At 44.1% G+C, this 14,177-nt stretch overlaps 1 protein-coding gene across 5 annotated transcripts in view; it reads left to right on the forward strand.

Annotated features, from left to right (window-relative positions):
• DAPK1 (death associated protein kinase 1) overlaps positions 1 to 14,177 on the forward strand; it is a 213,463-nt gene that overhangs the window by 141,547 nt on the left and 57,739 nt on the right. For all 5 annotated transcript variants that reach the window (XM_061426094.1, XM_061426092.1, XM_061426097.1 and 2 more), the window contains exons 4-8: positions 10,504 to 10,642; positions 12,842 to 12,971; positions 13,148 to 13,196; positions 13,283 to 13,309; positions 13,789 to 13,941. In XM_061426094.1, the coding sequence (XP_061282078.1) occupies positions 10,504 to 10,642; positions 12,842 to 12,971; positions 13,148 to 13,196; positions 13,283 to 13,309; positions 13,789 to 13,941 (498 nt within the window). The remainder of the gene's footprint in view (positions 1 to 10,503; positions 10,643 to 12,841; positions 12,972 to 13,147; positions 13,197 to 13,282; positions 13,310 to 13,788; positions 13,942 to 14,177) is intronic.

Genomic DNA, 14,177 nt, shown 5'->3' on the forward strand with positions numbered 1-14,177 from the left:
TAACATTTGGAGCACTGTAGCTTAGCCTGGTCTCCCCTAAACATGCACAGAACACTTGCATCAGCCTGCAGTTGAGCAGTTATCTTGAGCTAAAACTAATTATTTTACCTTCCTCTTCTCACCAGAAGCGGGAGAAACAGCTGAGCATTTTGTAGGTATGATGGAATTTGGAACATAAAACACAATATGCAATAAACACTGGTAACATGTTATGTTATTGAGTACTGGCTGTTTCCGCTGGGCACAGCTGCCCTGCCCAGCATCATGGGCGAAGATTGTACCTTTTATCAGTAGCCCCAGGAAAAGACTAGATTTCAAAATTCGATGTAGAGTTTCTATTGAATGCTTATGGCTTTTGCACCATCAGGAAGCTGGAAAATCATAAATTGAACCGGTGTGATCTGTACTTTTGGGGAAGGGGAGGGACAGAGAAGACCAGGACTGAGGAGAAGGGGAGAGAGATAGAAGGAACTTTAGTGTTATACATGGATGTTTTAATTTTCCTTAAGGCAAATATATTCATGTATTTCTTGTATAATCTTTTCAAGAGACCAAGTTAAAGTTCAGTCCTCCCTGCATGGAAGGGTTTCTGTGCCATCTACCTGGCTAAGCCCACATCTACCAGGTTGGCCAACAGGGGCATACTTGGGAAGGGGCATGTGAGAATGATGGTCACTTTGGCCCATGAGCCTGAACTTCCCTTGAGGACTCTTTTACCTCCACCAAGGTCTCAGTGTTCCTTAACACTTTTGCCTAACCAAGAAAAGGCTGTTGTCCTTAACTTCCTGTTGCTCAACTGAGACTGGCCAGGAACGAGGGAACTGGAGTCACACTGGATGGATGGTGTTGGACTGGGATTGGCTTCTGCCACCCTGCCCACCTTCCCCCTCAAGGCTCTCATCCCAGTGCCCCGGGCAGCTCTCAGGCCGGACTAGATCCCTCTGTGTCCAGACCCAAGGAAAGTGAGCCAAGGCTCCCTTCCACCTTACCTATTTCATGTCTGGGAACCCACCTCTTCCCCAGATTATGGGCCCTAGGAATGTCCCCCCATTTCAGGAAAACTCTTATGTTTAACCACAGGCGAGTGTGTGGCGTCATTCTACTGTTAGCATGAGAGCTGCACGAGAAGTCCATGCCTTATGATGCCATTTTGACAAGAGATACACAGAGAGTAGCTTCGAGGGTTTCCTCACCCAGATGCCTGTGGCCTAGAGTATCGAAGGCCCAGGACAGCTGCATGGAACACCAACACCCTGACCACGTGGCCAACATGCTTACCTTACATCCTTATCCCCATGCATCCCCAGAGATGATAATAGGTGTTATTCCTATTCTGTAAACAGATGAACTGCGCCTCAGAAAGTAACTTGCCCCATCTGAGGTCACAGAGTCCAGACTGAAACCCTGCCTCCAATGCTTTTTTTAACTTGAGCCATATTCTTTCTTCTTTCAGGGATTTCATTCTAGAAACATTCAGAAGTCTCCCTGTTTTTGGCACAACCGCCCTGGGTGAAATGAAAGAGCACTTCCTCCATGAGTTTTGAGTGCCAGGCATTCTTTTCCATGAGAATCCCCAGAACTCCTTTTAAGTTCTACTTGAGTTAAAGTAAAAATAGAGAACTTATTTGCAGATACGGCTTGCGTTTTTGGATGCAGGAGGCAGGACTAATTCAAGAGGAGGCGTGGAGGTTGGGAACTCCTTTGATATTATTTATGTGATTTGAGGCAACAGTCTATAATCAAAGAATGGTGTTGTCAAACCCCTAATCTCCCTTGACCTTAAATTCACAGCTGTTTCACAGATGCAAAAGGAAGATATTGTACCACATCTTTGCTTTGAGTTCTCCAGCTTCAGTTTTGCATTCCCCAAAGACCTCAGTTACCCAGGGAATTTAAATTAGTGAGAGGTGAGAATGTGAAAACCCTTCAGGACTTCCCCTAGATTAACAAGAAAGAGCATTCAACACTTGGTAATGACCATGGAGCATTGCTTTTTAATTTGAGGTTTATTTCGAGGCAGAGCTGAGAAACGGTTGGGTACTTCCCCTCACACCTTCACACAGAGTCCACCAGGAGAGCTGGTTTTCCAAAAAAAAAGCATCTCAAAGTCTTGGGGAAATTACTTCAGGATGGGATCAGATATGCATTTTTCACCAATATTTTCTGACTTGAATTTAAAAGTTTTTTATAATAGTGCATGAATGAACCCCTCCTTGATAAGAGAATCTGAAAGCAAGACTAACAAAAAATATCAGCGGATTCTATTTATCCTCCCTTTCTGTTGCATCCTCTCCTTTCCCCGAGTTGCTTTAGCCATAGTATTTTGTTGCAGCCCTGTGAGCAGTTACTACCTGTTATGGTTTGAATTATGCCCCCTGCAAAGAAAAAAAAAGAAGAAGATATGGTGAAGCTCTAATCCCTAGTACCTCAGAATGTGACGTTATTTGAAAATAGGGCCTTAGCAGATGTAACCAGGTTAAAATGAGGCTACTGTGGTGGGCTCTAATCCATCTGACCTGTGCCCTTATATAAAGGGGAAATTTTAAGCATAAACACAGACTTGCAGAGAGGGAAGATGATGTGAAGACACAGAGAGAAAGAAGGCCATGTGCAAGCATAGGGTTTGAGTGATGTATCCACAGCCAAGGAAAGCCCAGGGTTTCCTTTTAGGCAAACCTCTGAAAACTAGGAAGAAGCAAGGAAGATTCCCTTACAGTCTTCAGTGGGAGCAAGGCACTGCTGACACCTTGATTTCCAGCTTCCAGAACTGTGAGACCATAAATTTCTGTTGTTTGAAGCCATCCAGTTTGTTTATGCAGCCCTAGTAAACTAATCCAGCTGCCTATACCTAGCCCTTATCAAATATCCATGTAGGATAAGTAAGAGTGAGGATTTCTATTCATCTCTCTCATAGTTAATGTGACATTATATTTTCCAAAGATGGCTGCAACTTCCTCCCCTGTCTTCCATGTCCATCTGGACACTTGAAATTCCCCCATCAAGAGATGAATCCTAAATCTCCTCCCCTTGAATCTGGTCGGGCTGTGACTCCCTTTTGATGCTCTGTGACTTCTGAGGCAGCTTCCACCCTGTTTCTAGAGCACTTGCCCTGGAGACCTAAACTGCCATGCAAATAGTTCACTTGTCTTGAGTCCGCCATCCCATGAGGAAGTCCAAACTACCCCAAATGGAGAGACCACACAGAGACACAAGACTACGCAAGACTATGTGGAGAGAGATGCCCAGACAATCCCAGATGTTCTGGCACCCCTGTAATTTCAGTTTCAGCCACTGATTGCACCCCCATGTCAGACCCTGAGCCAGAGCTACTGCCCAGCCCAGCCCTTCCTAGATTTCTGATCCATAGAAACCTTAAGAGATAATAATAGCTGTGTTTAAAGCCACTAAGTTCAGGGAGATTTGTAACACAGCAGTAGGTGACCAGAACAGTTAATGTACTCTGTGCTTTGCTTTGGTTGCTTTCCTTTAATTAAAAAAAAATTTTTTTTTAATTGGAGGATAATTGCTTTATAATTACCCTGGTTTCTGCCATACATCAACATGAACCAGCCACAGGTATACATACGTCCCTTCCCTCTTGAACCCCCTTCCCATCTGCTGCCCCATCCTACTCCTCTAGGTTGTCACAGAGCACTGGGTTGAGCTCCCTGTGTCACACAGCAGAGTCCCCCTGGCTATCTGCGTTACATGTGGTAACGTGTATGTTTCTGTACTGTATCAATTCGCCCCACCCTCTCCTTCCCACGCTGTGTCCGCAAGTCTGTCTCTATGTCTGCATCTCCATTGCTGCCCTGCAAATAGGTTCATCAGTACCATCTTTCGAGTTTAATTTAAAAAATGGATTGCATTTTTACTCCTGACTGAAGTGATTTGTATTTAGAGCAAACAGACTACAACCACAGCATTTCAATGACTTAACCTAATAGTACTTATTTCTCACTCAAAGTCCAGTGTGGATGCTACAGGTTGAGTGGCTCTCCTACAAGCATTAACTCAGGGATCCATATACTTTCTAACCAATGTCTCTGTTGTTTCTAGTCCTCCTTGGGGTCCTCTGCTGGGTTGTCTGTGTTCAGGTAGCCAAAGAGAAGGGGGAAAGAAAGTGGAGGATTGCGTGAGATATTTCAGGGGCCAGGCCGGAATGTGGTGCACTTCATTCTGGTTCATGTTGCACTGGCTAGTCTTCAGCTCAAGGGAGCTGGAAAGTGCAGATTAGCTGTGCAGCCAGGAGGAGAAGGTGAGCGTGATGGAAGCAAAGCTCGGCTCCATTCACACATAGATTCATAGAATCTTATATTATCAGAGCTGCAAGGGACAGGAGATAGGCTTCTCCAGGTGTGGTCCCCAGCATCAGGACCCCCAAGGGACTTGTTAAAATGCAGGTTCTGGGCCCCCACCTGCTGAGCCAGAACATCAGGGAGTGGTTCTAGGAAACTGCATTTTTCCAAACCTCCCAATTCTTGTTATGTACAGTAGGCTAGAGAGTCACTTACCAGTTCAACTCTCTCATTGTACAGACACCCAAGTTGAGGTGCAGAGAAGTGACGTGACCTCCATTCTTTCTTTCTGTCCACCCACAGCCTGAGGCCAGAGCAGGAGTGGGGGCCTGTGTGATGAGGCCCATCCAGTCCGCTTGCCAGGCCACCTCCCAGGGCTCTGTGTGATAGCCAGCCAGGCCCCCGATGGTGTGCCCTGGCAGAGCATACTCAGTTCCTGAATGGCCCCCAGTTCAACAACCACTCAGACTTGCTCTAAGCCACCAGCATAGAAATCCAATCCAACACTGTAGAATCACGGCATGTGCCTTGAAAAGCCTTATCAACTTATAGTCAAGAGTCCCTTAAAGTTTAGATTATGACCAAATCTGGTCCAAAATCAAGTCTTGTTATATCTTGGACAATTCCTAATAAGAGTCAGGGACCCTGAAGAGTGTTTTACTTTAGAAACTGGAATCCTATAGTAATTTCTCTTAGGTCACTCTGAAGGCCCACCTCATCATTAAAGCTGGAACATGTCCTGATGACATTCAGATACAGTAGCTTCAGGGAAGGCGTTGGTGTTTGATGAAAGTCATGAGGAGGAAAGTGAACCTTCGTATTTTCCAGAGCTCTTGATGAAAACAGCCTATGCTTATTAACATGCATTCCACACAATTTCTATTATGATGCTATAACTTAAAACATTGACTCAAAGCCCTAATAAAGAAGGTGAAACTCACTTTCTATATTTACTGTACAGATTGCTCTTCCCCTCTCTCCATCAATCTTCCTCCTCTTAAGCAAAATGTACAATTTGGAACAAAGAGTGAAAATACTAGGGTTTTGACTGATCTTGTTAACAGTATTCTGCTGTGCAGCAATGGCATTGTAAGCATTTGAGTTCTGGCTCAAAGCATGCATGTGAAAGTTTATGTGAAAATATCAGGTCACTTTCTATCTTCTGAGTTTAGGGGAACAAGCAGGGGGTAAATTAACAAGGGATGATTATCATTCTTCCCACTCTTTGCTGGAATCACTTAGTTTCAATTATTTTGATTATTGATTAAAGATTTTGTAAGTGGAGGCCCTTGGCTAAAACATCAGCCTTCCCATACTGGCATGAAGGAGAATGAGGATATAGGGGAGACCTTCAGGGCATTAGGAAGTCAGTGATGGGTCCAGGTGCAGTGAGATGGTGACTGTCCTAACCCTCCTGATGTCTAGCCGAAAGATTTGGCTCCCAGCACAAGTGATGGTGTGGACCTCGTTGTGAACAACACAGAATTTGAAAAGGGCCTGAGAGTAGATGGAGAGGCTGAGGGTAGATGGAGAAAATCAAAGATGACCCCTGCTTCCTTTCTCACAGCATTGCCACTTTGCTGTCTGCTCCCTCACTCCAGGAGGGAGTTCCCAGTTCTCACTTCTGTGGTCAGGAAGCACTGTTAGAGTTAAGTTACTTAGGACATGACGACTGAATAGGGCATGAGGTGGCCAGCCTTTCGAGGTAAACCTGATGTCCATTGGCTGCTCAGAGGAAACAGACCCAGTCAAGATGGGGTGTGTTCCAGACAGCTACTGCTGTGTAACAGACTACCTCCACATTTAGCAGGGTGCAAGGCGTGTTCCCTGGGAAGCAGACTCTGGGCTGGAGTAGAATGTACAGGATGTTCCTGAAGAACTGCTCTTAGAATTAATTCTTCCAAGGGAGAGGAAGGAACTGTCTTGCAGCTCAGCCCTGGCTGGCCCAACGGAGTTCTGAAGCCAGAATGACCCTTGAGAGTTGCCCCAAATTGGGCTGGAACGACCTGGCTTCTATATCAGGGGTGCACAAACGAGCATGTTTTCCACATACAGGTGGCCACCTGTTTTGTTGTTGTTCAGTCGCTAAGTCATTTCTTGACTCTTTGCGACCCCATGGACTGCAGCACACCAGGCTCCTCTGTCCTTCACTATCTCCTGGAGTTTGCTTAAACTCATGTCCGTTGAGTCAATGATGCCATCCAACCATCTCATCCTCTGGCACCCCCTTCTCCTACCTTCAATCTTTCCCAGCATCAGGGTCTTTTCCAATGAGTCTGCTCTTCATATCAGGTGGCCAAAGTACTGGAACTTCAGCTTCAGTATCAGTCCTTACAGTGAATATTCATGATTAATTTCCTTTAATTTTTTGATCTCCTTGCTGTCCAAGGGATTCTCAGGAGTCTTCTCCAGCACTACAGTTCAAAAGCATCAATTCCTCAGTGCTCAGCTTTCTTGGTAGTCCAACTCTCAAGTCCATACACGACTACTAGAAAAACCATGGCTTTGACTATAGGGACCTTTGTTGGAAAAGTGATATTTTTGCTTTTTAATATGCTTTCTAGGTTTGTCATAGCTTTTCATCCAAGGAGCAAGCACCTTTTGATTTTGTGCCTGCAGGTATGGTCCACAGTGATTTTGGAGCCCAAGACAAGCCCACTGTTTCCACTTTATCCCCATCTATTTGCTGTGAAGTGATGGGACTGGATGCCATGATCTTAATTTTTTGAATGTTGAGTTTTAAGCCAGCTTTTTTCTCTTTTTCTTCAACTCTCCTCTTTCACCTTCATCAAGAGGCTCTTTAGTTCCTCTTGGCTTTCTACCATTAGAATGGTATCATCTGCATATCTGAGGTTGTTGATATTTCTCCCAGAAATCTTAATTCCAGCTTGTGAGTCATCCAGCCCAATATTTCACATTATGAACTCTGCATAGAAGTTAAATAATAGGGTGACAATATACAACTTAGACATACTCCTTCCCCAATTTTGAACCAATCTGTTGTTCCATGTTCAGTTCTAACTGTTGTTTCTTCACCTGCATACAGGTTTCTCAAGAGACAAGTAAGGGTTTATGTAAACAAAATTTTATTGGAACACAGTTCCACTTTTCATTTCCATATGCTCTAAGGCTGCTTTCAGGGTGCTTGGGTAGAGTTGAGCAGTTGTGACAGAATCTGTATTACCCATAAAGCCTAAAACATTTAGTATCTCACTATTTCTAGAAGTGAGTCGACCTCAGGTTTATGTTGGCACAGTAGCCATTTGCTGTGGGCTTCCAGGGAAAGAACAAGACCTTGGACAGCGGTTCTGCAGCAGAGATGAGCCCTGCTGGATGAGGGCTTGGGGCTATGCTGCTTCCACCCCCAGCATTGGGAACAGTAGGTCTTTGCTCAAGGCAAATGTGGGCTGAGCTCATATGATGGTGTCCATCATAGAGGATTAAAATGACCATTGCATTTAATGGATCAGGAATTCTGGAAGGACTCAGATGGACAGTCTAACTTCCAAGATTCCTTCCTTGCTCAATGCTTCTTTGCCTCTTTCCCTCTTTATGAGTCATCTCATCTTCCAAGGTTTCTCTATGCTACAGGGTGATTTTAGGATCATCACACTTATAGGAGGGATTCAAGAGGTGGGATATGGAAGCCCTGGGCCTGTGATAAAGCACACCAGAGCTGACGCAGCATCACTCTGCTATGTCTAATTGGTCAAAGCTGTGATGGATCTGCCCAGATTCAAGGGGGTGGAACCAGATGCAAGATCACAGCTCAGAGAAGGAGGTGGGAGATGCTGTTACACCATCTCTGGAATGCCTCACTGGACCAGCTCTCAGAGCTGTTTGAACACGTCCCTTCCCTTTGAGCACATCAGATTTCCTCTTCCAGGAGAAAGGGCAACCCATTCCAGTATTCTTGACTGGAAAATCCTATGGACAGAGGAGCCTGATGGCCTACAGTCCATGGGATCACAGAGAGTCAGACACAACTGAGTGTGTAGGGAGTGGATTTGAAGGGGGAGAGGGGAACAGGCAGGAAGGGGATTTCATGCTGGAGCGTAGGTGCATGGATCCTTCCTTTATAATAGTACCAGGCTACTTCCTGCGCCTCAGCCTCATGCCAGACCTGCCTGCCATGGGCTTTATGTATATTTATTATCATAAACCTTCAAAACCCTCAAAGTAGTAAGTCCTGTTATTCCCATTTGATGAAAAGAATGAGGCTCAGCACAAAGGAATAATCTTTTGGCCACAGAATTAAGATTTGAGTGTGACAGGCTGACTCTGGCCCATCTCTCCATCCTGCAACCTGCAGTGTCTACCTAAGGGGTAGCCGTGCAGGCCGGAGAGCAAAGAAGCAAAAGGACCATAGAGTGACTTTCTCAGCATTAGGTGGTTCACAGTTTCCCATTTTTTCCTCCTTTTTGTTCCCTATAGTTGAAGGAGTCCCTCTCTCTGTTTTGTTGGTTTTAAGAGGAATAAAACAAAAAAGTGAGAAGCAAAGGGCTCCATAAAGTTGAGCAGGGAGCCAGTGTGAGGCCCCATGGCCCAGGGGAGCAAGACTGGGAGGGTGCAGACGGTGGTGTTATCAAGGGCCACACCAGGCCCCTGCCCCCCAGGCAGGGCTCAGGCTCTGTGGCTTGGGGCCCCAGGGGTGGAGGAGTCACTTTGCCCTCCCCTCCAGATAAACATCCTCAGGTATAAGCCTTGAAACAGGAAGACGTCATTAACACTTGGAAAAATAGTCCTCTGTTTTTAGTGTGCTAAGAATCACACTTGAGCCTTCCCGGGTGGTGCTAGTGGTAAAGAACCTGCCTGCCAATGCAGAAGATGCAAGAGACACAGGTTCAACCCCTGGATCCGGAAGATCCCCTGGAAGAGGGCATGGCAATACTCCAGTGTTCTTGCCTGGAGAATCCCATGGACAGAGGAGCCTGGAACACTAGGGTTGCACAGTCAGACACAACTGAAGCGACTTAGCACGTGTGCAAGAATCACCTGAGGTGCTTGTTTAAAATGCTGCACTCCTGGTCCCCCACTCTTGGAAACTCATGCAGCAGGTTGGAAGTGATGCCCCAAATCTGCATATTTAAAACACCCCAAGCCATTCTGCTGCCAGTGGCTCCTGAGCCAGGCTACGAAAAACATGGACTTGGAGGGTGAAGGGGCAAAATCTCAAACTTCTTTTGTGAAAGCAGCTTGTTTGTCATTATAGTTTAATCTCATGAGCACCAGTTTTCTTATTCTGGATGTAGATGTGGTAGGTATGTTTATGGAGCTGTCTTGCTGAAAGAAAGATAATGCACACACAGTTATGTGCATAATTACAGTTAATTATTGTGTTGTGAATGTATGGTTAAACTCTATAAAGATCAACTTATAAAAACTCTTATTACAAGTTCTCTGTTATTTGCCATTAATCACTACTGTGGATTTTTTTAGGGGAGTTTCTTCATTCATCTACTTAATTAAAAAGTTTTGTGTTCTTGCTGTGTGCTTGGCCCTGTGGGAGGAGTGGGGAGCACACATACAGTGGGTCCACAGCTGGAGGCTGACCACTGCTCTCCAGGGATTTACAGTCTGGCCAAGGAGACAGATTCGATAAATCCCCAGCAACCACAGGCATTTCAATTCTGTGTATGTTTGTGATTTTTATAAATATGAAAGTATTTTCATAGATACAAATACAGAATATACAAACAAACACTGCTTGTCAGGCCATAGGTTGTAATGTGAGTGTTTTGTTGTTTTTTTTTTTTTTTAATTGACTAACATACAGATTTTGAAGTTTCCAGGTAGTCTCTGACTGGGCTAGGAAGATATATCCTATAAATTCTACACGAAGTTGGATTGTAGGGTTTTTTTTCCAATCAGTGAGTTAAGACTTCACATATGAATATGTTGAATAAGATGTCTGAAAGACGCATTGATTTTTTTTTTTCCATCACATTTCTGCTCCTCCCCCATTTGTGAACCTAGCAGATTAGGAGAGCAATACCCAGCTGCTTTCAAGCACAAGCATACCTGAATGCAGAGTTGTCATCCAACAATGAGAAGCACAGAGAATTCTGATTCCTTGCTTAGCAGTTTCAGCATGTCCTTGACGCTATTTTCTTGCCAGAAGTTTGAGTGTGCAAATCGTCTTTGAGAAAACAAATCAATAGGAGACAGAAGCTGTCATCAGTAACCTCTGCTTCCTGGTTTTCAGCGTTGCAGGTGGTGAGCTGTTTGACTTCTTAGCTGAAAAGGAATCTTTGACTGAAGAGGAAGCAACTGAATTTCTCAAACAAATTCTTAATGGTGTTTACTATCTGCACTCCCTTCAGATTGCCCACTTTGATCTTAAGGTACGTTGTGTGGTGTAAACCAGATGAAAGCATATGCATATCACAGCACTTGTTTGTTTGCTGGGAAAAATGGAGGCACCCAAAAGAGATACATGTATTTTTTTTTCCCTAGAGGGGTTTAACACATAACAGTTATCAGTATAAATCAGCAAGTGTATAATGCATGCTTACTACGATAAATCAGCAAGTGTATAATGCATGCTTACTACGCAGTTCCTAATGATTGTGTGGAATAGAGGCTTAGGATTAATCATCACATTCTAGAATTTTCTTAGGGAAGAATTGAGGGCTCTTGCCAGCCAAGTCTTTAAGCAAGGGGGGCTGCTGTTAGTTATGGGATATTTTCAGCCTGGAGTAGTCACTGGCTGCTCCATTTCTCTCTACCTGTGGTTATTATCATATAAGATGGAAGGTATTTTAATCTCTACTCTCTTTCTTGATGCAAAGGCTTCTGGGCTGATTCTGTCTGGCAATCAATTAAGCCAGATTCTGAGACTGTCTACTTGGGGTCTTTGTTGACTAGGGGCAAGGCATTATCAGCAATAAAAAAAAGGGGGGAGGGGGCAGGTCATACTCCCACCCATCACAGAGGTTATGGTCTCTTTGGGAGGGGAAGACATCCATATGAGCAACAGAAGTGACAATGTAAGATTCAGGGTACAGTCCAAAACAGTGAGAAGATTATCACCAAGCAGTGTGTGGTGGATTGCCAAGTGAATGACTCCTGTCATTGGAGCTAGGATAAGATGTAAGAGAAGGGAAGATTTTCTCCATATTTACTGTAGCAGAGCTGTCAAGACCACATCTGGATCCCCCAGTACTCACTGGCACACACCCCAAAGACTGCTGCTGGGAGCTGGAAATGCCAAAGCATAAATACCCACTGAAGCAGCTCTTAGCAGTGGACCTGGGGAGATAGTGGATAAATACCCCAGCTTCCTTGTGCTTCAGTTGGAAAATTCTGAGTGCTACCATTTCTCCCCGAGTCTTCCAAAGAGACTGCTCCAGTCACCCCCACCTTGATAAGACACTTTATGTCAGCTTCCTTCCTTCTGTCTTCCCATTCGCTGCCCTGGGGTCCCCTCCCACTTAAGCCAAATCCCTTTCTGGATCTGTTTCTGGGAGAACCTAAACCAAGGCATTTATTTTTCCAGGTGTTCTCTTGCAACCTCTTTTATCCCTACTTTTTGTTGTTTTTTCAGGAGAGAGGAAGAACTACACTGCCATCTTGTCCTCAGCATAACATATGATAGTATTTTTTTTTTTTTGGATTGTGGAAAGATAAACACAATATAATATTTGCCATTTTAACCACTTTAAAGTATGCACTTAAGTGGCATTAAGTCTATTCACATAGTTGTGTAGCCATCAGTTCAGTTCAGTTCAGTCGCTCAGTGGTGTCCGACTCTTTGCGACCCCATGAATCGCAGCACGCCAGGCCTCCCTGTCCATCACCAACTCCCGGAGTTCACTCAGACTCACGTCCATCGAGTCAGTGATGCCATCCAGCCATCTCATCCTCTGTCGTCCCCTTCTCCTCCTGCCCCTAATCCCTCCCAGCATCAGAGTCTTTTCCAATGAGTCAACTCTTCGCATGAGGTGGCCAAAGTACTGGAGTTTCAGCTTTAGCATCATTCCTTCCAAAGAAATCCCAGGGCTGATCTCCTTCAGAATGGACTGGTTGGATCTCCTTGCAGTCCAAGGGACTCTCAAGAGTCTTCTCCAACACCACAATTCAAAAGTATCAATTCTTCGGGCTTAGCCTTCTTCACAGTCCAACTCTCACATCCATACATGACCACAGGAAAAACCATAGCCTTCACCACCATCTATTTCTGGAATTTACTGTTCTTTCAAACTGAAACTATGTATCCGTTAAACACTAAGTCCTCAGCCCTCCTACCCCCAGCTGCTGACAGCCATCATTCTACTTTCTGTCTCTATAATTGTGCCTATTCTAGGTACTTCATATAAGTATCTAGAATTATACAACATTCTCCTTTTGTGATTGACATTTCAATGTCTTTAGGGTTCATCCATTTTGACACACATGTCAGAAGTTTACTTTCTTTCTCAGGCTAAATAGTATTCCATTGTATGGATAGACCCTGTTTTGTGGACATCATGTTATTTCCACCTTTTGGTTACTGTGAATAACACTTCTATGAACATTGCGGTACTATTTTTCTCTTTTTAAAGCCCGAAAACATAATGCTTTTGGATAGAAATGTTCCCAAGCCTCGGATCAAGATCATTGACTTTGGGTTGGCCCATAAAATTGACTTTGGAAATGAATTCAAAAATATATTTGGGACACCAGAATTTGTTGGTAAGTTTTCTTCATTCCTATGGCCATTCTGTTTGTTTTTCATGAACATTATGCTGGCAGAATTCCCCCTGCTTGCAGCATCGTTTCCCTGGTACATGTTTCTGATTTATACATGAAGATTAGACTCTGTTGGTTCACTTCCTTCCAAAACTAAATGTGCATTCATTTCCCCATAGCTCCTGAGATAGTCAACTATGAACCTCTTGGTCTTGAGGCAGATATGTGGTAAGGAACATGTCATTAATGTTGTCATTTTTCTGATTTGTTTTACTATTTGTCTAATATTGTTTTTCTTCTTGTTTCACGTCTAGGAGTATTGGGGTAATAACCTATATTCTGTAAGTACCCAAATTCACTATTTGTGTTCTTCCCCTTTTTCTTTGAAACTATGTGCCGTGTTGATCACTTCAGGTTACGCATGCTTTTTATGTACACGTAATCATTTTACACCTCCAGAACACATTTAGTTTATACTAATTACACATTTTCTCTTAATTTGAAATGAGTCATCAGAAATTGCAACATAATCACCCAAAGAAAGCTTGACAGCCCATCACTGCTGAGAAAATAGGAAAGGTTTTTCTTTTATAAACTACTAAACGCTATTCTAAATTAACTTTTTAAATGTGTCCTTTGCATAAGCTGAAGCTTTTGTGCATGACAATTAAACGCCCCGTAAAATGTAATTGAATTTTGAAGTGACTGCTCAAGCACCAGATTAGACTGTTATTCCTCATTCTCCTAATCAGATACTAGAGGAGCAGCATGATAACAGTAGGAAGACTTACTCATGTTCTATGCCCCGCTTTATTAACAGCCTCAGTGGGGCCTCCCCGTTTCTCGGAGACAGTAAGCAAGAAACGTTAGCGAACGTATCTGCCGTCAACTATGAATTTGAGGAAGAGTACTTCAGTAATACGAGCGCCCTAGCCAAAGATTTCATAAGAAGACTCCTCGTCAAGGATCCAAAGTGAGTGTCCCTTACTCCTGAAAGTTCCCTAGCCGTGGCCTCAGCTAGACGAGGGTTAGCATCTGTCCTGTGCACATAGCTGTGTTTATTCCTCGCTGGTTGTTTCCACCTGGCAAAGAGAAGCATGCCACGTGAAACGCTTCAGCAAATGCAGGCAGGGCCCCTTGTACCTTTCAGTCCCGGTGGGCACAGTGAAATAATCACACAAAGACTGACCTCGTTTTCGGCTTGCTTCC

This window comes from Bos javanicus, chromosome 8 (genome assembly GCF_032452875.1).
Source record: "Bos javanicus breed banteng chromosome 8, ARS-OSU_banteng_1.0, whole genome shotgun sequence".
NCBI classification, from domain to species: Eukaryota; Metazoa; Chordata; class Mammalia; order Artiodactyla; family Bovidae; genus Bos; species Bos javanicus.